Source organism: Ciconia boyciana, chromosome 10 (assembly GCF_034638445.1).
Source record: "Ciconia boyciana chromosome 10, ASM3463844v1, whole genome shotgun sequence".
Lineage (NCBI taxonomy): Eukaryota > Metazoa > Chordata > Aves > Ciconiiformes > Ciconiidae > Ciconia > Ciconia boyciana.
In genome coordinates this window covers 19,116,822-19,138,910 of record NC_132943.1, presented here as the reverse complement: position 1 = coordinate 19,138,910, position 22,089 = coordinate 19,116,822, and the positions used below count along the sequence as shown (strand labels likewise).

Here is a 22,089-nt window from a genome sequence, read left to right as displayed (position 1 = left end):
GACACCTTTCAGGTGAAGGCTAACGTTCTGAAGATAGTGAAGCTGTTGTCTACAAACCCTTCAGCCTAGGCTTCACACTTTCAGGTTCAAAGCATTCAGAAACCTGTGTACAACAGTTGGAAGCAACAAACTGGAATAATTTCTGAAGAATGGAAAGAACTATCTATCCCCTACAGGAAACAGAATATCTTATCCACTTAATGACAAAAAATATCAGTTCACAGTGTTTTAGATTTCTGCAACAAGGGATGTCAGAGAGACCATATATTTTTACAAAAAAACCTCTTGGATTCCTTCTAAGAGCAAGAAGACCTTCCAGAATTGAAGGGAGCAGAGTTTTCTGAAACAAATCACATCACAAATGAATCAAGTTGTCTCTAGTGCCACAGACCCCTTGTCTAATCGAATGATGAAACACATGGAGCTACTTACTAAACCTGAGGAAGCAGAGTTGATACTGTGAAAGATAAGCTTTAATCACATCACCCTAGAATAACTTGATGAGTAGTCAATAATAAAATTCTCTTGTTCTTTCCAAAGTTCAGCCACAGAACTTAAACTCCTATGTAATCACCCGGAAAAAATCTTTTGTCACGATGATACCATTCTTAACACAAGTTTCCTGCAATGGTGGAATTGGCCTGAGAAGCAAGTGCATAAATAGCCTTACAGCTTTGTAATGTTTAGAATTTAATGAATTGCCTATTCAACTGCCTCCCTTCACAAGGCTGCTCTCATTTGCCCTCACTGACCCTATTCAATTGCTTCATTCACAAACATAAAGGCTTCTGTTTCAGAGCAAGAACTGAAGTATTTGTCTAGCAGCCTTCTCTAGAAGCAGAAATACTCTAGAACATACCAGGTACTTCACAAAATACAATCCAATATGAAGCCCACAGAAGGGAAACAGCTGTGCAGAAGGCCCCATGCTCTTTAAACTGAGGAAACAGCCTGATTTAAATCTCCTTGCTGAGGAAAAGAGCCCTTTTCACTGCACAGGAATCTCTAGGACAGAAAGAGCTGTCAGATATCTATCCATCTATCTTTAGGGACTTGACTTTATGCACACCAAGATTCCACCCGCATAACACCACCACTACCTTAGGTAAATCATTACTGAAGTCAGTAATAAGGCCAGTGACCATGTGTTCTAATGCGTTAAGGCACAAGATCTTCCCATTCAGCTGAGAGATAGAAGGGAATCTTTTGTTTGGAAACAAGTGACCTATGCTGGCAAAGTACATGGACAGACTTAGAGAGACAGACAGGGTTGCACGAAGGCCCAGCTGCCTCTCCTGCCTTAGCAGTAGGGACTGGAGAGCACAAAGGAGGAATGAGTCCTCCATTCTACCACCCATGAAAGCAATAGGGGGTCACTCCCTCCATTTGTCACCTGTTGTACTCCAGCTGCTCCAAGGAGAAGATGTGTTTGTTGAAATATTCCTGGAGTTTCTCATTGGCATAGTTAATGTTAAACTGCTCAAAACGATTCACCTGTGAGAAGAAACAAAGATTATAAAACTTAACATTCTTGTCCCTGGGCTCTAGAAGAATCTGTAACAGTGATGTGAAGGATGCCAGGCCTGGAATAAAGCCAGAAAGCATAGAGGCAAGGGGTGTCAGATGGACATGAGGAGGACAGTATGGGGAGGTCCACTAGGAAAACAGCTTTTGTAGCTCATGCAAGGTTAATTCAGTAGACCTAAATGGTAGTAAAGGATGCTAAAGACAATCAAATTTCTCTTCTTCTTAGGAAGAAAGAAATAGAATTCCCTAAGTGTTAGGTCACTGGGTTTTCTCTTCTGTGAAATATCTGAGCAGTCACTATACAGCTGCTTAACATACATCCCTCATCAGTTGCAATCAGAAGCATTACACACAGGATTCTCAACACAAGGCAAAACAGATGTAAACAAACAATGTGCATGTAGGAGTTGGACATTCGATTTGTATACAAGTCAAAAATTCAATATAACCTATCACAGCACATCTGCTTAGGGTCTGCGTCACAAACCAGACCTTGAACATCAGCCTACATTAATACAGGTGGCACAAATGGGCAGCTAAATATATCTTGCTATTCCCAGAGGGAAGTGGCAGTGGAGAAATCCCAGAATGCCCTATGCTAACCTAAACGGGATACAAACCTACCAAAATTCCTTCCTATATGCACTGACATCTCCAAAACCAACCCACCCTGCAAAAGACAAAATCCTGACCTGAAAGTTCTCGAAGCCAAAGATATCCAGGATGCCTACAGACTTAAAGTTTTCCTTGCCTTTGATCTTCGTATTAATCTTGCTAATGAGCCATGAAAAACACTGGGAATACAGCGCCATAGAGAGAGAGTCCCTGGAGTCAGCGGCCTGTAAATGAAGAGAGCAAAAATGAGTCACAAAGAGAAGAGAAGACATAAGGAGCACCACGAATCTCTATGGGACTTCAGGTTCCTCCACTCCTCTTTAGATGTCTCAGCCTCTGTACTGGTTGTGCATAGTGCGGTATTTATATGTACAGTCAACAGTCAAGTTTGCAAATAGCCCAGCCACACACAGATGTACCATGTATGACCTTTGGGTAACTGAACTTCAGAGGCTGAAGGAAGTAGCAAAATCACTGCCATCTTTTGGAACAAGTGCTGGGGCAGGGAAGGTGGCAAAATACCTCATGACTAAGCCCACAGCAGTCATTTGCATCACCTGAGCCAACATCTGCAGTGACAGGCAAGGTATCTCGGTTCAGTACTCCCAGTAGAGCTGTCAAATGGGGTCTGCTCAGTTTTTCAAAAACTGGTAGGGCAGGATTTATTAGAGTATTCTGTCACCAAGTTAGCCTCAAAAATCCCCCCTCCAAAACTTTCCTGCGAACAGCATTATCTTACTGGAAGCCAGGGTAGGCCAGCGAACAGCCAGGACACATGCCCCAGAAGAGCATGGGTTGAGAGACCTTTCTAGAGCTGACCCAACATCCCATGCAGTGATCATAACCAAGTGTCAGAGGTGGAAAAAATAACTTAAACTGCAATCACTAACAGACAGTAGATAATTGGGTGCACGTAAGTGTGTGGATCAATGGTTGAAACTGAACTTTTGAAATCTCAAGCAAAAGCCTGCTACTTGATAGCTCTAACAGGAATGGGCTGGTTGTAAGTTTTGATAACACTTAGACTAAACAAAAGTGGTGTGCCCCAAATTCTCCAATTAACAAAGAGACATGAGACAGAACCACAAATTAAGAGGCTGACTGCATGCTGTTCTTCTGCACATACACTATTTAGGCTGGGAAACCAGGGCTTACGGTTCTGGAAAGAAAAGGAGACCAAAAATAAGGGTTCCCATAAAGAAGACATGATCCCAGAGAGTAGAACAAGGGGCCAGAAAAGAAGGTGGCAAAGATCTTGGCTGGAAGAAAGATGCTGGAAGCGGGGAAAGATCCTGGAGATCAGAGACATGTGGAGACAAATGTCAGGGTATGCCCAAGGACCTTGGCTGGTAGTTCCTGAGGCTGGTAACTGCAAGGAGCTACACAACATGAACCAACAAAACTTTCTGCCCGACCCTCCTGAACAAGCAGGAATCTCCCTACTGGGCAAAGAGTTTGACACCTAATGAACGTAATGCTGAGGGGTGAGTGAACAAGTATGTGAAATAATCAAGTAGGGTAAAAACTATAATCTTGTCATTTCATAAATGAAGCACAGTATCTAGATCAATTACAGGTTGTTTACTCTGTCTTGCCTGTGACACCAGGGTAATTCCTTCAGTAGGCCTGACCAGCAATGACAGAGATCATCTAAATGCACTCTCGACCTCTTCAGTTTTGCAAGCCTGAATAACGTGATCTCTCCTGTCCTGCTTTTCTAATGGCACAGTTCAACTGCCTCCAAATCCTCCCAGCCCCTCTCAGCAAGCTCCTGAGGCCCAGCCTGCAAGATCCTCCTTTTCACCCAGTCTCATGGTTTTTCTTCTCCTTTTTCTTCCTGGGTAGTATCTCCTCTCCAGCAGCCCAAGGCCTAGGGCACACAGCAACCTCCCTTCTCCACTGAAGAGAACATTTCAAAGCATGGGCACACACTCCTTTTCTGGGTATTTCTTCTCTCCATCAGATGGTCTGTCTTATTAGTTGGGACTGAGAATGCCCTCAAAGCCATTCCTCTGTAGTCTCTCTGGCTAGACAGTAAGGTGGACTTATTTTCCAGGAACAGGACCTCCCCATCCATCTGTAAGCAAAGCCGCTTTCCCCACAATATGGCTCAAATGAGATTCTCAAAGGCTCCTTTCATCCTCCCAGCTTTGCCCGCCTTCAGGCCAGTTCATCCATTCAGCCCACTGAAATGTCAAAGCTCAGATGGGCAACAAGCCCGTTACACAATGAAAAATCCCTGGCAGCTCTATCAAAACAACACGTGGGAATAGGTGGGCACAGTACATGAGGGCTTCAGCAGGAACAGTCTTTACAGGTTTACCTGTGCAACAAGTTCACCTAGTGAAGACGGCTAAGTGGTAGCATCCCCTTGCTATAACAATTTTTTTGCAGTCTTAGTAATTCACTGGGCTGCAAGCAGTAAGTGTAGGGTCCAACATGCACAAATGTCAGGAATAGCTATACTATCAGGGAAAGCTCTGTTTAGGGAGACTCTTGTAAATCCTACAACTGTGCACTGTTGCTCTGGACTGCATGGAGTGTCTCTGGCATTGTTATCCATCCTTGTGCACTGATATAGAAAGATGTGGCTTATTTAGGACAGACAGCTGAGAAGAGGAACTGTGGTACTGGATACTGAGGATATCTACTACAGACTACAGGCTGAAAAATAATTGTCACACAATTTTATTGCAAAGAAAGGTCACAGACTATGAAAAAAAGATACCATTTCTTAAAGGCAAAGCTTAGTTTGTGATATATTAGCAGGTGTGTTTGCAGCAAGAAAAGAAGCAACTACTCTGCTGACATGAGCACTGCTGAGGCTTCAGCTTGAATACAGTGTCCAGTTATAGGCACTCCACTTCTTGAAAGATGTGGGAAAACAGACACAGAAGACGAAGAGGTTTAGAAAATTACTCATAAGGAAACATTGAAGGAACTGGATTGTTTAGCTTAGAACACCACGTGAAAAACTTCACAGAAGCGGAAGCTTATAAGGTGGACAGCTGGGATGTCAAAGGTAATCTAAATATGAGGAAAATCTTTTCAGCTCCAGACTCCACTGCAGCTAGAGCAGGATACTTAAAGAGGCTGTGAAATTCCTTCCATGGGAAATCTGAAGGAAAGTTAGACAGACATCCGTCAGAGACAGCCCAGTAACTCTGGTTTCTCTGCCAATGTAGGGGTTGGATTGATAACCCTCCGCAGTCTGTGCCAGCACAAGATTTCCATTACGGATATTCATTTTGCTATAACACGATGCTTATTCCATCCTAGTAATATTATTCCTTGTTTCCAAGTGTCTTGCATTTTATTAATGACAGAAGATTTTCTACAGTTTTCCGTGCATGGACCTAAAACACCAAGAGTGCCCTCAAGTGATCAGCAACACAAGTTAAAGTTAGTAGGCACAACACTGTAATGAACCACAGAGAAACATAATAGATAAGCAGGACTGGCTCCAGCACGCAGTAGAGGTTCAGAAGATGAGAACTACATGTCAGTTTATTTGGTCCTCCTTTGCTGTTGTATGGATACACAAAGAAGCTACTGTGGGGTAACAACCTACCATCTGCCAGATGTTTCACGGTAACTGTGTGCAAGCTTTTATCTTCCATAAATGCAGCGCAACCTGAGAGTTCTGCAAGGTAAAAGCATGCACACATGCAATTACCACAAAGCATCTGATGTACCTTCTGCATGACACGAGCATGACCGATTCCTGGTGATTTAAAACCAGTATTGTGCATTGCCATTTGCAAGTGAACTCCCCTGTAAAGCCTAAAAAGCAGTCAACATTGGGACCTGAACTGCCAATAAGGGCAAAAATACTTGAGGACACAGCTGAGCACTTAGGGGGTGTAAGAGGAAACCCTAAGCTTGAATGGATGATACAAGAGGGATACAGAGAGCCTGGAAATGCAGAAGTGGCAGAAGCAGTAGCATACGCTAGGACACTTACCTGCTCTACAGTGAGAGGGGAGCTGATCTCTTCCCCACGCAGAATCATGGACCTCTGCGTCAGTACTTCAGAAAGCTGGAATGTGTCTAAGCCCAGGAGGTCACTGGCAATGTTCAGCACTAATAACAAAGGAGGACACACTTTTTTCTTCTGCATGGATCCCCATCACTCATGGGGGATCCATATTCTGCAGCTCAGTGAGGAAATCCCAGGGACTCCTACAAGGCAAGTGACTAAGCCCCAGCACAAAACACACTCCCCTTTTCTTAATTCTTTTTGGCATACCCAAAGCTGTAAGCTCACATATCCAGTCTAAGGCAGGGTCAGCAGCCATTATGGGCCACAGTCAGACACTCATACAAGTCAGCCTTTCTGCTGACAACAGGAGGAGCAAAGCACTGTGTAAAGCTCAGCACCAGCAAAATATTTATTGAATTAGAAGATATGTTTTCCTAAAGGCACAATAGTGCAGTCTGAGCGTGGGATTGCTAAACTTGGATGTCAAGAAGAGAGGCAATTAACTTAAGACTTGAAACACTTGTAATATATATTTGTTGCTTCTGTCTGTTTAGGGAGTCACTTTACCAGACCAGCTCAGATTGGATAACTGTAACAGTGCACACTAGCAGATGCTTCAAAGGAAGATGTGGGAAAGTCTGTAAGAGACTACTTTTATCTCAAACTCCTCCCTGTTCCCATTTCTTCCTGCTCCTTCAACACAAAAGAAAAACTGTGAGACTGTGGACTCAGTCTGAGAGTATTCAGAAGAACAAACAGATCACAGGGCCACAGCCCAACTAAATCATACCGGTGCTCTGGAGCCATGCATCCTGTGGCAATGCTTTTGCAGGGTTAAACTGCAGGGAATCTGCTGGCAAAGGCACTGCAGACCAGCATGGCAGGGGGAGAAACAATGGAGTGAGCTTTGTTGGGGGCCTTATGGGGCTTTGTATGGTCTACCAAGTTGCTAGGGTCCCACTTACCTGCTTTCGTTGTAACCTGGGCCCCGCCAGCTGTCATGAATTCAATGTTTCCCAGATGAAGTGTGCCAGAAAGAAGTTTGAAAATGTCTCTGATTTCTTCAGTGCTGAAGTCCACCACCTTCATGGCAGTCTATGCAAAACCATACAGCTAATGTTGGCTGTATGTACAGCCACAGTACAATGCAACCGCCGCATTCATGCCCAGCCCATATAAGATGTAAAACTCAGAATTATAGTTATCATGAATCAAAGTGAAACTGGGGATGGCACAGCCCCTCTCTCTCAGCTATACATCTGTCAGTGATCTTCACTTTCTCCCATTCTCTCCTTCATTTACCCTATCCCCATCTAAGGCAGGTGGGCATTTGCCCTGTCCTTAAGTTGGACTTTGCTGTTGCTGTTGCCTGTCTGTCGCAAGAAGAATGTGTTTGTCTGTGCCTGTGTAAGGAAATCCTTCCCTGAACACTGGCAATACAGGTTACAGATGTCACTGGACTGCTTCCACATTCTGCCTTATTGTCTTCCCTGAAGGACAGATCTATATAATTTACTCTGATCCATATAACCCCCTTAACTTAGTCTAGCTTAAAGACATAAAGATTTATGCAGCAATGTTTAAATCCAGGCTTCCAACATTAACTCCTAGAAGGTTAGAAACAGGTTACCAAATAATGAGGAAGTATGGCACATTCCCTGTCTTAGTGCATGCATGTGAGCCAGGGTTCTTGGGGCATAAATTGACTTTGAGAGGTAGGACCGAGTTTTCACGCATTCGCCCTGTCAGTGGGGCACTCCAGGGTTCTAGTTCCCTTCTTTCCTCCAGGCCTCTCCTCAGCTGAAGTATAAATGCCACGTTGCCATTGAAACCTCTTCTGTACAGGAGACATTTCCTTCCCTTAAATCACACCTAAGCAGGAGCTATTGAAATCCTAAGCTGACTCCTCTCACCTTGCCTATCTGGTTTTACCTACATTATTAAAGCCCTCAGGATGATAACCACTTATCAAACAAAACATGAATTGCATATTCATCCTGCTAAACCCATAACCTCTGGTAAAGTTACAGATGTCTGTTGAAATCTGTGTGGTGTTTCAGAATATGCCATTTGCACAAGTGAGATACAACTTTACCAGAACATTTCTGGAGAACACTACCCTTAGACCAAACTGTTCCCCTTCTAATGGTCAGTGTGAGGTTTCCTGCATCGGGCCATCTAGAGGGCTCCCAGGAACCATTATGGGGTGGGGGATGGGGTTCATGCTCCCCAAAGTCTCCATCATTCTAAATTATTATTCATCCTTCACTGTTTCCCAAATTCCCCCATTTCTGTACACTGAAAACACTCTTTGAGCCATTTTTTTTTACCATAAACAGGTAGAGCTGAGTTTCAGACTCATTGAACACCAAATTTTGGCTTAGGGCAAATAAATTCTGCCTGTGAGATCTAGACCCTACAGCATGTTTAGCCCACGAGATTGTGCCCAGTTCAGGAGGAGTTAGGACAGGACTCACCATGACCTTATGGAACATCTCTACGTCATTCAGGTTCTCATCAGTCACACAACCAGACTGGTTCAAGTAGCGGTAAGTCTCTGGCTCAGAGAGGGAGAGGCTCTCTGCACCAGAGGAAAAAGAGGCAGAGAGGAGAAGTACAACAATTTATTTAGCAATCAGCCTTTTCATTCTTAGTCCCCCAAAACAGTGTGTATGTTTACCATAGGGAGAGTTCATCTGAACAGATTCCATATCCCTCAAAAGCCACACCCAGACAGTGAATGCACTGGGGAAGGGGAAGAGGAGAGTGTGCGGTAACAAAGCTTGCAGGTGGTATGCAAAATTATTTAGAACAGTCAAATCCCAAGCTGCAGAGTCACAGAAGAATATTTCAATACTGAATTGACTCAGGAAAAAAAAAAAAAAAAAGATGAAATTCAATCTCATAAAGTGTACAGAAAAATAGTCTTAACTATACACATACAGTAATGACCTCTAAATTAGGTATCGCCACTTGAGACAGAGTTTAGAGTCACAGTAAGATTTCTGAAGACATCATCTCTGCTGAGTAGTAGTCAAAAGCTGAACACAGTTCAGTTCTTCAGTTTTAGAAGGAACACAGAACTAAACATAAAACCAGAATTAGGTCTCTGTACATATCTGTAGCACAACCACATCTTAAATACTATCTGCAGGTTTGATCCCCCATTTCAAAAAGGATAGAGGAGAACTAAAAGATCTATAGAGAAAGGAGACAAGGATGATCAAGAGACAGAAACACATTACGGATGGGGGAAATGAAGCAGCCTGGGACACCAGCTTGGAAAGGGAGATGGGGAAGAATAGCAGAGATCTGCTGAAGACAATAATCTGTTTTGTATGCTTTCCCTAAGTACTTGCTGATAACCATGGTCCCCACTATTTCCCTTTGCTTTAAATGATCTCTGAATTGACCCACGTGGACATCCTGCATGAACTCCCTAGAACTGAAGTCCTACTTCTTTCCACTCTGTGTCAGGCCCAGTGCTTCCATCTGATTATTCTAACACACACAGAACAAAGGCATAAAGAAATTCCCCAGTCCCTCAAAACCAGAGTGCAACTGTAACGTGTTCCTGCCCGCCTATCTGACCTCTTCAGCAAGAGGGCAGGTACACACAAATGTTAAGCGGGTGCTGCACTACAAAGAGGATTCTTCCACAGCCTGCAGCTGCCGCTTTCTCTGCATGCCTTATTCCAGACCCACCTCTCCCTTCCCCATATACAGAGCTATACACCGTTTGTTCAGATACTAGACATGTTTTGACTCTAGTCCTGCCACTACATCGCTGGTCTTTCTAATTCTCACCTCTCTTATTACCTATATTGAAAGTTTGTTGTAAAAGTCCATCTGTCAGTCCAACCTTTGAACTCCTTGAACGGCTCCCATCAGCATCTGAATCAAGACTCTTTACCCTTCCTTTGCCTCTAGCCAGTTTCATTACCTCATCTCTCTATACCTGCTCTTCACTTTGCACAGACTTTTCCTTCCAGCTCAGAATGCCTGAAGTGTCTTTTCTCATACAGCATTTCTGTCATCCTCAGCCTCCTTCTCTCAACTCCCCTTTCTGTTTCCCATGAAATCACCATATGGCCTTCAATAAAAAGTTATATATCAAGTACCTGAAATATCCATGCTCTAGTTGACTTACACCTGCTTCACATGCTGGACTGGAAAGAGGACAGAGCCATATCCCAGAAAATGAAATTACCTTTTTGCTCCCGACTCACACCAGCCAGCAGAGCATAAAAGATGTGGTAATTCCTCTCTCCGGGGTTCTGGTGTACCACTCTGTTCTGAAACAAAGAATACAGGAGCAGCCAGTAGAAAGAGATCGCACTTTTGGTTGCAAAGACAAAGGGAAGACCAGGATACAGGTAAATCTCCAGGGGCAATGCACAAGAGGGGCTTCTTCCAGTTTAGTGATGGTTTTGTCTAAGCTCTACATCAGGATCTTGTCATGTGTGGCTGTGCAACTGAGCACGTACAGACTCCTCTGAATTCACTTAGAGGGTGTGTGCATGGACAAACTGAACCTTGTCAGTTCTGACCCTGCTCCTCACTGAGTTCCTGAGTCCCAAGTAAAGTACATCAGAGCAGAGATGTCTGCATTTGGAGTTGGACCCCCATATTCCTCTCTACGGAACTGAGTTTCCAGGTACTTGTTCCCTCTCCCTTTCCCTTTGGTAAACAGCTTTTTCTTGGAGTCTCTCTGGAATGCACAGCATTTATCAAAGACAGGAGAACAGGCTCTGATAGATATAGAACAAACATTGTTCCTCCACCATCCTCATCCTCAGTTGGGACAGCTGCAGTAGTAACACCTAAAGAGCTAATGCCTATGTGCTGTGACGGAGGCAGCATCATCCAGTAGAAGAACTGGCACTGCCCCACCATACTATGAGGAGAGGGCTCACCCAGCAGTCAGTAGAGGCAATACCTACCTTTTCCAGTAAATCTGAACAGCATGTTAAGGAGAAAACATTCAAATGACATATGCACAGATCTCCTGATGACTGGCAAAGAACCTTCTAGACACATTGGGATGACCCCTGTAAGAGGCAACATATCATTAAATAACTGATGCTTTGGAAAGTGGACAAAGAGTGGTCTCAAACATCATCTTGGATCCTCCTCTCTACTGCTTGTCCAAGGAGGTATTATGTGCCAGAGATATTTAAAAGGGCAGGGTCAGATAGAGCATAGGACCTGCACAATGGTGAGGTAACCTAACAAAGGATGAGCCACATTAGGGACACCTAGAAAGATTAGAGAGGCCACTCTAATCTGAAAGTCTGTATTGCATACAGCAAGTCTTGCATCAGTTCTCATTGCTTCTGCAAGAGACCACTATCTTTAATCTACCGACAGCACAAAGAGCAGAGACTAAACAATCCAAGCCTGTTATTTACAACAGTAGTAAATTCATCTGGCTGCTACTGCAGTGGAAATTGGTGTGGTTTGCAGTCATCAGCAGCTTTGAACATGAACATCACGGAATGTAGCCAGGGCAGCTTTAGCTGCCTCACGTAGACAAAAGATATGTCAAAGCCTTTGGGAGAGGGGTACATGGGCATACAGGGAAGAAAGTGGTCATGGCACAACATAATTTGACTATATCCAGTCTTCCCTGTCCTTGTTGTCACTGGAACAGGCTGCTCAGGGAGGTGGTCACAGCAGCAAGCCTGTTCAAGGAGTGTCTGGACAACACTCTTAGTCATATGATTTAGTTTTCGGTAGTCCTGCGAGGAGCAGGGAGCTGGACTCAATGATCCTTGTGGGTCTCTTCCAACTTGAGATATTCTATGATTCTATGATTAGGGTTCCAACGTCCACTGGAGATGGGCAGCCCAAAACAGGGAGTCATAATTGGCCCTCTCAATTCCTGTTCCCCTTTGCATGCAAACATTGCGCAGAATATATTGATTCTTAGCTTGGTCTCACTTTTCTAAATCATTAATTCATTGGCAGAGCTAACATAAGGGAACAATCTTCTGGGAAAACAGGATGCAATCAAGGTCTTTCTAGGCAGCAAATTCTAGGGATTTAAGTATCAAGTGTTGTGATTGCCAAAGTGAAAAGTCAAACTATGTCCCTACCTAATGTAGTACCTAGACAAAAGGTTTCCAGAGCTAGGTGCTGCAGAGCCACAAGACAAACACTTCTTCCCTCTTTAAGTTGCAAATTTGCCCACAGTTATGAACTGGCTTTGAGAAACTGTGATGAGGGATTTCCTGACCCACTCTGAGCTCCTCCTCATCTTCACTCACTCCATCCATTTCTGGACCACTGAAGCAAAGGATACAATCAGTTACTCGGCCTCCCTGAATGTGTCCATGTTGAGAGAAGTGCAGCTGGATGAACTTGCCAAAGCGGCTGGAGTTGTTGTTATAAACTGTCTTGGCGTTTCCAAAGGCCTCCAGAATGGGGCTGCAGAAACAAGGCGATGAAGATATGACTGGTGATGGGATACCATTAAAACAAAGTGTGTGCCCAGCCTTTTGCCATGGCAGTGCCCAGCGTGCACTGCCATGTGAGACTGATTTGTTACAGTGTCAGACTGGACAAGCAGGAAGAGCTCAAGGGCAAGGAAGGATGGCAAGAGCAATTTAACACACTGCTAGATAAATCTTAAACCTTTGGGACTGGAGTCAATTAAATCCATCCCCAATCAGTATGGGCAGCTGGCATTCACACTGTTGAAGGCATTCCCCACCAATGTGGCTTCAGGAAATGAAAGGTGGCAAGAACCAAACAGGTTGTATGCTTAACACAGCAGCATCCCATGAAATGGGTTTGTATTTTTTTCAGGATTTTCAGAAGCATCAGAGGGCAAACACTCTGTAGCTTTAAACCACATACTTTGTTGTTTCTACCTTTGAAAGAGAAGACAGTATAAGCCATCTCTTAAAATTATAGGTAAACATTTTCAAACTATCAGACAAACATGGTACTAAACTGATTTTTTTGGTACTGAAATTTGATACGGGAACACACAAACCCTTGTTGTTACTTAAATCTTGCTTAGGTTGATACAAGACATATGGTTTCCAAGCAGAGGGGATATACACACATTATAGATTCGAAAACTTCATTCTAAGAGAGCCACATCATCCACTTCAGGAAAAAAAATGTTGGGGGGGGAATCTATCACCAAACTTCAGACGGGTGATGAAGAATTTTGTCTCCTGGTCACCTTCCTGTCTTCACAAGGTTCATACAACATGGAAAATAGTGAGTTAAAATGCAGCTTGGTTCTTGCTCCGCAGAACAGTACAAGGGAAAAGCCTAAACCATTCAAACTGATGTGCTGAATCCAGGATTAAAACATTCATTTTTGCAATTTAGCCAATTCTAAAATAATCTGAAGGCCTGACAAGCTAGGGGTCATGGAAATGCTACAAGAACAGCCTGTAGGCTATCATGTTTAATTCTAAAACATACATAGTTTTTAACAAAAGTTATTGCAGTTATTACCCTGAGAAATACTGGCTTTTTAAACATCTCCATCGATCTACTGTGCGGTTCCACTTGAGACAGGGGCAGATACAGGATTATTCACAAGTTAATAACTATACCACAACAAATAATCACAACTACAGATACCACTGGAGTTTGCTGAAAGCTTCAGGCCTTGCAAGTGTTAGCTAACTGAGAGCTGTGGTTGTGGGAAAGGCTCAACAACATTCAGGAAACTTCAGGGAGTATTTTCCTAACTTATCTCTTGAAAATATCACTTCAAACAAACAAAAGCATAGCAATGAAATTGCTCTGTTATAATACATTACAACCATAGACAACCCAGTCACAGAAATCTGTGTGCACAGATCAGGAGGTAAGTTCCTTGCCCTGGAGAATTTGAACTCCAACACCCACGCCTCTGAAACAAGTATGTAAATAAGGACATTGCACAGGAATATCCCACTGAGCACACCAACGCCATGAATCAACAAAAATTAATGGGGACAACCAGAAAAAGGGAGGACAGGGTTATGTTATGTGACGACCACAGTTGCAGTGAGAGTGCAGTAACCAGCCATCCAATCTTTATGGCTCTAAATCATGTTAAATTAGATAAGCAAAGCACAAGGAAGTATCTTTATAGTTTAGTTTGGCAACGGGCTCATGCACATGAGGGCCGAAGTCTTTCAGGAATGGGGGAGGAAATAGACACGTGGGTGTCTGACGCTGGCGGCAGCTGCAAGGCAGAGGGGTGGGTGAGCTGATACAGCCAGGAACGAGGGCAGGTGCCTGGGCCAAGCAAACTGCCGGTGCCAGCAGGCACATCACAACGTGGCATTTAATGCAGCAGCGAACTGTGCGAGGCGGAACGGCGCATCAGGAAGGTGATGCTGGCTGCTCAGCTGGATGTGGGCAGGGTGTGTTGCAGGAGTCAAAATGATGGGAACCAGTTTCAGAAGGGCAGTAGAAAGTGAAGCCTGGATTTTAGAAATATTGCAACATATGCAGCTCCAGGATTCAGACACATAGCTGAAGACAAAAAAGAAGATTCAAAGATTAGAGGGATGAATAACAGGAGAGGTGGTTATGCTGTCAGCAGTGTCACCCAACATGGAGAAGGGAGCTTCAGAGTGAAGCAAGCAAGAAAAAAAGCTGAGAAGAAAGTCAGCAGAATTTTTAATGGACTGATGGATATTTTCAAGAAGGAAAACAGACCAAATGAACAGTGCCAAGGGAGTTTTCAGAGCTTAACTTCTGAGAAATACACCAAGCATGAACGTTACAACACACAAGCAAATGATAGAAAGCTGACGTAACAATTTGTTTATAATGCTGTCTGAAGTGGAGAAAGAATCCAGCATTGTTCCTGGGTATGTGCTGGGTGCAAGGATGAGAATCTGCCATAAACTAAGCCAAGGGGGGCCACTGGCAGAGCAAGTGAAGCTGAACTGCAAACATGAGGTAGACTGGTTAGGAGTGGCAGTAGCTTCTGGCTCTGGGCCAGGCCTTCAGCTTCTCTTCTTCAGGGAAAAGGTGACGAATCAAATTCTTTTGCACTCGCATCACAATAGCTCACGTAGCACTAGAGATGTACACAAAACGAGTCACGAGCTCTTACTCCACTTCACCTCACAGCTGGGGGATCTTGCAGACTCAGGAATCACCTACCTACCATCGTAAGCTTTCTGGATCACAGCCAAGTGACCACTTAACCGCTAAGCGGGCTTGAGCCTTCTAAGCCGCTGGCCTTAAAGCAGATTTTGCAGATCTTGAGTTGTGACTGTATTGCACTTAAGAGCTTTCTCCAATTTGCCAATGTCCCTGGTAAAATCTGCACACCTGCAAAGGATAAATCGTCCAACAACGGTCTCTCGAGCACCACGTCCAAAGGCAGCAACTCTTCTGCTCAATGCTGCTCTGCTTATAAGGATCCTAAAAACTGCAATGCTCTTGCAGCTTCCACGTTAGACGCTGCATGTCTGCTTAGGCCATTTTCACCACAGGTACTGGTAACTTTTTTGCATCACTGTCTTCCAGGAAACATTCCTTCTCTCTACTCTCTGGGCCCTGAAATATGCCACTTGCATGACAGTCACTTTTACACAGATGGTTCAAAGGATTCCAGCTTATTACACAACTAGATCCTGTTGCAGACATCTGATTTATTCTTCTGGAGGTTTCTGCAACTATCACAGGCTCAAACTGGGACCAGTCTGCAGCCTCGCCCTTGACAGTACCGAACTGCAAGACCCCCAGCAAGGTCCTCCAGGCAGCCTTGCACTGGGAAATTTTTGTTTTATTTAATTTATTGCTAATTAAGAGAAACTTCTGATCGTGGATTCAGGTGTTAAGAAAACAGACACTTAAGTAAACGTCTTTCCTCCCTCTTCCCAAAAGGCTTACCTGATGTCAAACACCTATTGCTCCCCTTTCTTAGCCTCAGCTTCCGTTTTTACCTCAGGTTACAACCAGTCCCTCGCAACTCCCCCCGCCAGGCAGCAGGCAGCGCAGGAGGCTGGGGTCCCACACGTAACCGTTTCTTTCTGTCGCTCTTTGCGTCCTCGTTTTCTCTGCTGCTCTTTGCCTCTTAGTGGTTTTCCTCAGCTGCACTTTGGTTCTTCAAGTTTTCCGGATGCTTTTCCACCCTGTTCCAGCATGGGTCACCCACAGGCCATGGTCCTGGGGTGTCCCTGTCCTGGGGTGGGCCATGGTCCCTCAGAAGCATCCCTGCCCTGGCATTGGTCACGGTCCCTCAGGGGTGTCAGGACCCCCTTTGGCATGAAGGATCCCCCACAGAGTGCATCTCCATCCCCTCATGGCTGCCAGTTTCCTTCCCAAACACGTTTGACCTGGGCGCCATGCACGTCCCTGCCTGCCTGCTGCCTTCACAAGGTTTGGGTGGGTGGTGGTTATTCCCCAGTGCCAGCTCCAGCCGAGACCAGCTCTGACCGGCTCAGGGCCTCCTCCCACACAGGCCCTGCTGCAGCCCCCAGGCCAATGTCCTCACTCGTGCCCCTTACAGCTCCCATGGACGTTTCTCCTTCAAATCACCTGCCTGGACAGCAAGAGAGCTGCAAGGCAGCCCACAGGACCTCTGAGGGCAAGACATACTGGTGGCCTGAAACAAATGGAGAGTGGGGGCTAAAGGAGGAGACCAGGAGTCAGAGCATGACGGAGACTCACCACAAGCACAGCCACAACTGAGAGCTGCGGGAGACGGGGATGGCCTGGGACAGCCATCCCTGCGGCAGGGAGGGACGTTACCCACATCCCCTCCAGCTACTGCCACGAGAGACGCGGGCATGAGAGCTGGAAAGGGACAGTGCAGTGATGCGTGGGTGAGCTCAAGGGTGCAGCGGGCAGCATGGAGGATGAATTACTGAAAGAAGGAGAAATCCCAGCCTTGGCTAGAGCATTAATTCTCCGGCTGCCACACACACCCCGCACTGCTATTGGAAAGGAGGCAAATTAATCCACAAGCAGCTGGGAGAGCAGCCAGCGTGAGGTATCCTGGCGAGACTGCGATCCCCGCATTTCCCTGACGTGACACCGTTCAGCTGCATGAGCCTCACTGCCCAGGTTCGGGTCCATCCGCGGCCCAGCTCAGGCAGCCCAAAGGCAGACACCGTGCAGAAGGCAATGCCCTCGCCAAAGGCAGGCTGCCCCAGCACGCCAGCGTCCGCAGGCCTGCCGGGCCTCTGCAGGACAGGACACGTGGCACCCCTGGGGGTGGCCGTACCTGCTTTCCAGGATGGCTTCCTCCACGCGAGTGCTTTTCTCAGACGCAGGGGCCCCGAGGGAGGTCTGGCTCATGGCTGACAGAAATTTCAGCAGCAACTTGGTGCTCTCAGTCTTTCCAGCTCCACTTTCTCCGCTGTTAAAGACAAGATAGATGTTCCATTCACAAATCCAGGGCAGACCGAGCTAATGACCATCCCACCCGCAGCAGAGAAGTGATCTCCAGGAATAAACATGTAGCACCTCCACTGCAGCAAGCAGGGGTCAGGCAAAGGGTAGGGTAGGACGGTGTGGATATTTAGGCAGATGTCATTGCAAACGGAGCAGCAGGAGCAAGGCATGTAAAGCAGTCAGGGAGTAGCCCGTTCTCCCATTTCTAACCTTATCAGAACACACTGGCTGTCATGACGCTTCCACAAGCAGCAGTAGCACTCATTAGCGGTGGCGAAGATATGGGGAGGCAGCTCACCCAGGCGGTGCTGTCTGTACAGATCTATGGCATCCACACTGTACAGACCAGGGATGGGTTTGTAGGGATTTACTGATGCCAAGATGGAACCAATGTTTGTCTAGGGGGAGAAAACAAAACACAGCAAGGAAATAAAGCTCCTGAAAAAAAAAATCACAACAAACCCAGACCCTGAAACAACTCATGGTGAACGGAAAAAGCCTAAATAAGGAAGTTGGGCTTCAGCAGAGAGCTCCCAATTTGGCAAAAACCTCAGGGCAGGGGCTGCATGACTGGGTATGGATGGGACAGTTTGAATTTCACTGCTTTACAATAAAATGTTCTTAGTCTGTTGTGTTTACTAAATTAAGCTTACACAATTTAAAAACATGAAGCCATCTTCATACCCAGCTACCTTGCACTGTGCTTGAAGTTGAAAAGCAGAGCTGGACTGAAGGAGTGTCAGGAGATACCTTCAATGCCCCTATCCACAGTCTTAAGTGGAGGGGGCTTGGCAGGGTTCAAGCACCTCCTGAACAAAGAGGTGGGACACAGAGACACACAGGCGCACACATGTGTGCGAAGAGCCACTGAAGCATATCGTTATTCTTCTACTGAAAGATGCTGTTCAGAGCAGCTTAAATAATTTGGTAAGCCAAATCAAAATTGACAGCTGAAGATGAAGCTTAAGATTTCAAGTCAAAACATTTCTGCATTTTCTAAACATTGTATTTTGAAAATATTTATTTTTAAAATCTCACAGTTCAAGAAAAGAGTTAGTAAGGTTTAAAATAAAATACCCAAAGCCTAATATTGAATTTCAAACATATTCTTTTGTGAAGTCAGAAGGAAATTTATTTTGGTTTTTGGGGCATGACTTTTTCGGTTTAGACAACCAGCTCAAATCCCGTTATTCTCAGAGCTGCAGTTCAGAGCAATGGTGCACCTCTCTCCTAGCAATGGCTTTGTAATATGGTCAACATCCAGCTTAAATCCTGCTGCTGCTGCGGTGGCCTCCTTCACAGGGACATCTTAGGCTGCTCTACTCCAGAAATACCCATTCTCAGCAGGAGTGATGGAGGAGACACTTAGATTGCTGCAGTAGGTGCCAAGCTTTGTGGCCAGGGACATCTAGTATTATTTCCAAACCATGAACTACAAGTCACCACATACATATACAAGGATTTGCATGCATCCATTGGAGAAGCTGTAAACGAAACACTTGGTGACAAGAAAGATGCATACTTTCTCCCTGCCAAATGAAATCTGGGGCCATACTGCAATGCCAAGCTCTGAAGCCAGACTAAGGTGCTGTAGTCACTAAAATATTTAAGACTCATTTATTAAAGCAGCAGTCACAGATTGCCGGGGAAAAAAAACATCACCCAGGCTTGTTGCATTATTTGTATCAACAGGCTAGTGTGGAACAAGTCCTGAGGACCCTCTGACATGGGGCAGAAATATAATTCATTGGTGATGAAAGCAATAAGCAAGCAGATGATCTTTGGCGAGACAGGTGGGAGGAAATGGGAAAGCATTGAGAGAGAAAACATGGATCGGGAAAAAGCACTGTACAATCAGTTGAGCAACAGACATTGTCCAGAGACTGCAGGACAGAGATGTCCATCCTAACACTTCTCCCAGACCTTCACAGCATTTTTTCCTCTCAGATGTTTCATTTTGCATTTCCCACTCTAGTTTCAGCTCTCCCAAGGAACAGAGCTCCTGCCCCGCAGTCCTCTCTAGAACTTCTTCCAGTACAGCCATCTCTTTCAAAGGTGTTTCTAGGAAACTTTTCCATCTCCCAGTTGCAGTCTCCTCGTCACCTGCAGTCCCTTATCGACTATTGCTATCCACAATATTTAATAGCACTAGCATTTGTGCACCAACCATGTACATACCAGCCACTCTATTAGCAAGGAGTGATCGTCCCCAGAGAAAAGCGTCTGTAAAGCAGGACAAGCCACATGTGGCATGTCTGCCTCTCAAGACAATAGTTCCTACTTGGGTGGTTAGGCGTGGCAGAGCTAGGGACAGCACAAAATGTGGCAGTACAGCCTCTGGCTCATTTATACATCACTCGCATTATGTTGGGTCTACTTCTATTAAGGGATACCGGAATTGCAGGAATGAAGGGGGAAGATAGATACACTCTTAAATGCTACAGGATGTTGCTGTGCTCACATAATTTCCTTAAACAGTTTGGTAGAGCTTGAATAGTATTTCTGTGGAAAACAAAAGGTACTGTTGAGAATGTCAGTATTCCTGTAGCACATTAATTATAGGTACCACACCAATACTGCTACCTACACTCCCTGACCAGAAAGGATCCCCTTTAGGAGCTCATGGTAGGCTGCCTCCAGGCATACAGCTCAGAACTGCACGGCCCTTTTTCACAGCAGTTGTCCACTTCATGTTCTCAGTTTTCCATCCCCTTATTATTTTTTTATTTTTATTTATTTATTATTATTTTTAATACTAGTTACCAGTATTCCAGGTTACCCATTCTTACAGGTGAATTTGTTTTCCAGAGAATGATGACATTTCTCACCTGTTTCTGATCTCTCCAATTTCCTTCCAAATATTTTTGGCCCTGACTGATAGGCATAACTCCTCTCAGTACAGCTTCATCTGCAGCCTTAGCCTACTATGCTCTATCTGTGGAGATCATGGAGAGCGATATTAAATGAACTCAGTCCCTGTAACATTCATGGTATTCACAGATCACTGCAAGTCATTAGGTGGCACTACAGCTGATGTTCTCAGTTTCTGCTTAACTGAAAACTATACGCAGCAGGGCTATGGCAAAAACTAATAGTTAGTGATAAGGTAACTGCAATATTAATGTCTGCCCTGCAGAAATGCAAAACAGCACTTCTCCAGTTTGGTGTCCTCCAGGTCAGACATTGCACAAACATAGGCGCAGATACAGCCCCACTCAAGAAGGGGCTTACAATCCTTCACCAAGGGTTTCTTCCCAGTGCTCAGCATATTACAGAAGTCAAGGCCCTTCATAAATCTCCCAAAAATTCAGCTGTGAGGTGCACAGCTGACATTCATGCACTACGCACAGGCAAAAAATGACATCATATTTAAACTTTTAACACCTTTACACATGGATGGAGAAGCCACAGAACTAACACTGAAGAGGAGAAGGAATGACGTCAGAGCTAGAGGAAAGGCTTAAGGAGATACAGCTGCTGTGATACTGTCACAGTGCTGGTGTCGTGGCATTTCTGGTGCAAGGCACAGACTGAAAAGGGAGAGAATCCTGCCTCACATTTCGAAGTGTGAGGAAGAGGAAGCGGGAGGAATATACCCAAATGGGCAAAGAGCTGCACAGACGCATAGCATGTGTCAAACACAGGTCAGGAAGAGCAGCAAGGACAAGAGCCATCAAAAGAGCGTGTGCACGTGGGTACTGCCACTGGGTCACGAGGCTCTGTTGACAGACAACAGGCAAGGGGGTCTACAGCAACAAAAAAGAGAATTAGCAGTCTCCTCTGCATCCCGGCGCAGGAGATGGTTCAGAAACGGGGTCACTTTATTGATCATTTCCTGGAATACAGGTGCATATGGTTTGGTTGCCTTGGTAACAGTTGCTATGCAACACAGATAGAGATTTACATGTTTCCTGTCATAATCTGAAAAACTCTGGGTGCACATAGCATGGACAAGCAAGGTAAGAGTAAAGCAAGGTAAGGCAGTCTTTGTAATATATCCTTCGAGTCCTCTCCAAGTCTCAGCAGAGCACGCTGCCATCCCTGCACTCCAGGGATGCCTCGTCCCAGGCGTGCTTTTCCTCACAAGTCCCTTTCCTGATGCTTGCCTCCTTCCTGAGTGCCCAAGAGGGAAATCAGGAGATGCTTTGAGTATTCATCTGTGCAAGGAGAGCAGAGCAACTCAAAAAAAGGCACAACTGTGTGTAAAAGCAGAAGAATTAGGCAACAGGTTTGCTTTCCTAGTTTTGTTGAGCAGCAGCTTTATCCGGATCAGGAGGGATACTCAACAACCTGTGTACACTGCACTTTCCAGTCTGCTTGGCCATCTAAACCTCTGAACAGTAATAACGGGGAATCTGGGGAAGGTGAATGCCAGCTTGTAAAACACAGATGGTCATGGAGGATACAGAGCTGCACGATTACCACAAAGCTTAGAGGTGAATGTTCATGTTTTGGAAGTTCTTCTATAGATGCAAAGAGACCCCTCTGGTAGGGGTAGGATCTCACAGGGCTGATGGAGCTGGCAAGGCAGAAAAAACCTCCTATTTTATCCACATGAAACAATGCTCAGGAAACAAGGCTAAAAATCAGTATTT

General features: G+C 45.1%; 1 protein-coding gene across 2 annotated transcripts in view; it reads right to left on the bottom strand.

The window, feature by feature from the left end:
* The window catches only part of LOC140657784 (unconventional myosin-X-like), a 93,942-nt gene that overhangs the window by 51,355 nt on the left and 20,498 nt on the right, over window positions 1-22,089 (bottom strand). For both annotated transcript variants that reach the window (XM_072875348.1, XM_072875349.1), the window contains 10 exons: window positions 17,705-17,892; window positions 17,325-17,459; window positions 12,429-12,553; window positions 11,068-11,081; window positions 10,335-10,419; window positions 8,602-8,705; window positions 7,090-7,219; window positions 6,107-6,225; window positions 2,220-2,366; window positions 1,394-1,494 (listed from right to left, as the gene is read on the bottom strand). In XM_072875348.1, coding sequence (XP_072731449.1) covers window positions 1,394-1,494; window positions 2,220-2,366; window positions 6,107-6,225; window positions 7,090-7,219; window positions 8,602-8,705; window positions 10,335-10,419; window positions 11,068-11,081; window positions 12,429-12,553; window positions 17,325-17,459; window positions 17,705-17,892 — 1,148 coding nt within the window. The remainder of the gene's footprint in view (window positions 1-1,393; window positions 1,495-2,219; window positions 2,367-6,106; window positions 6,226-7,089; window positions 7,220-8,601; window positions 8,706-10,334; window positions 10,420-11,067; window positions 11,082-12,428; window positions 12,554-17,324; window positions 17,460-17,704; window positions 17,893-22,089) is intronic.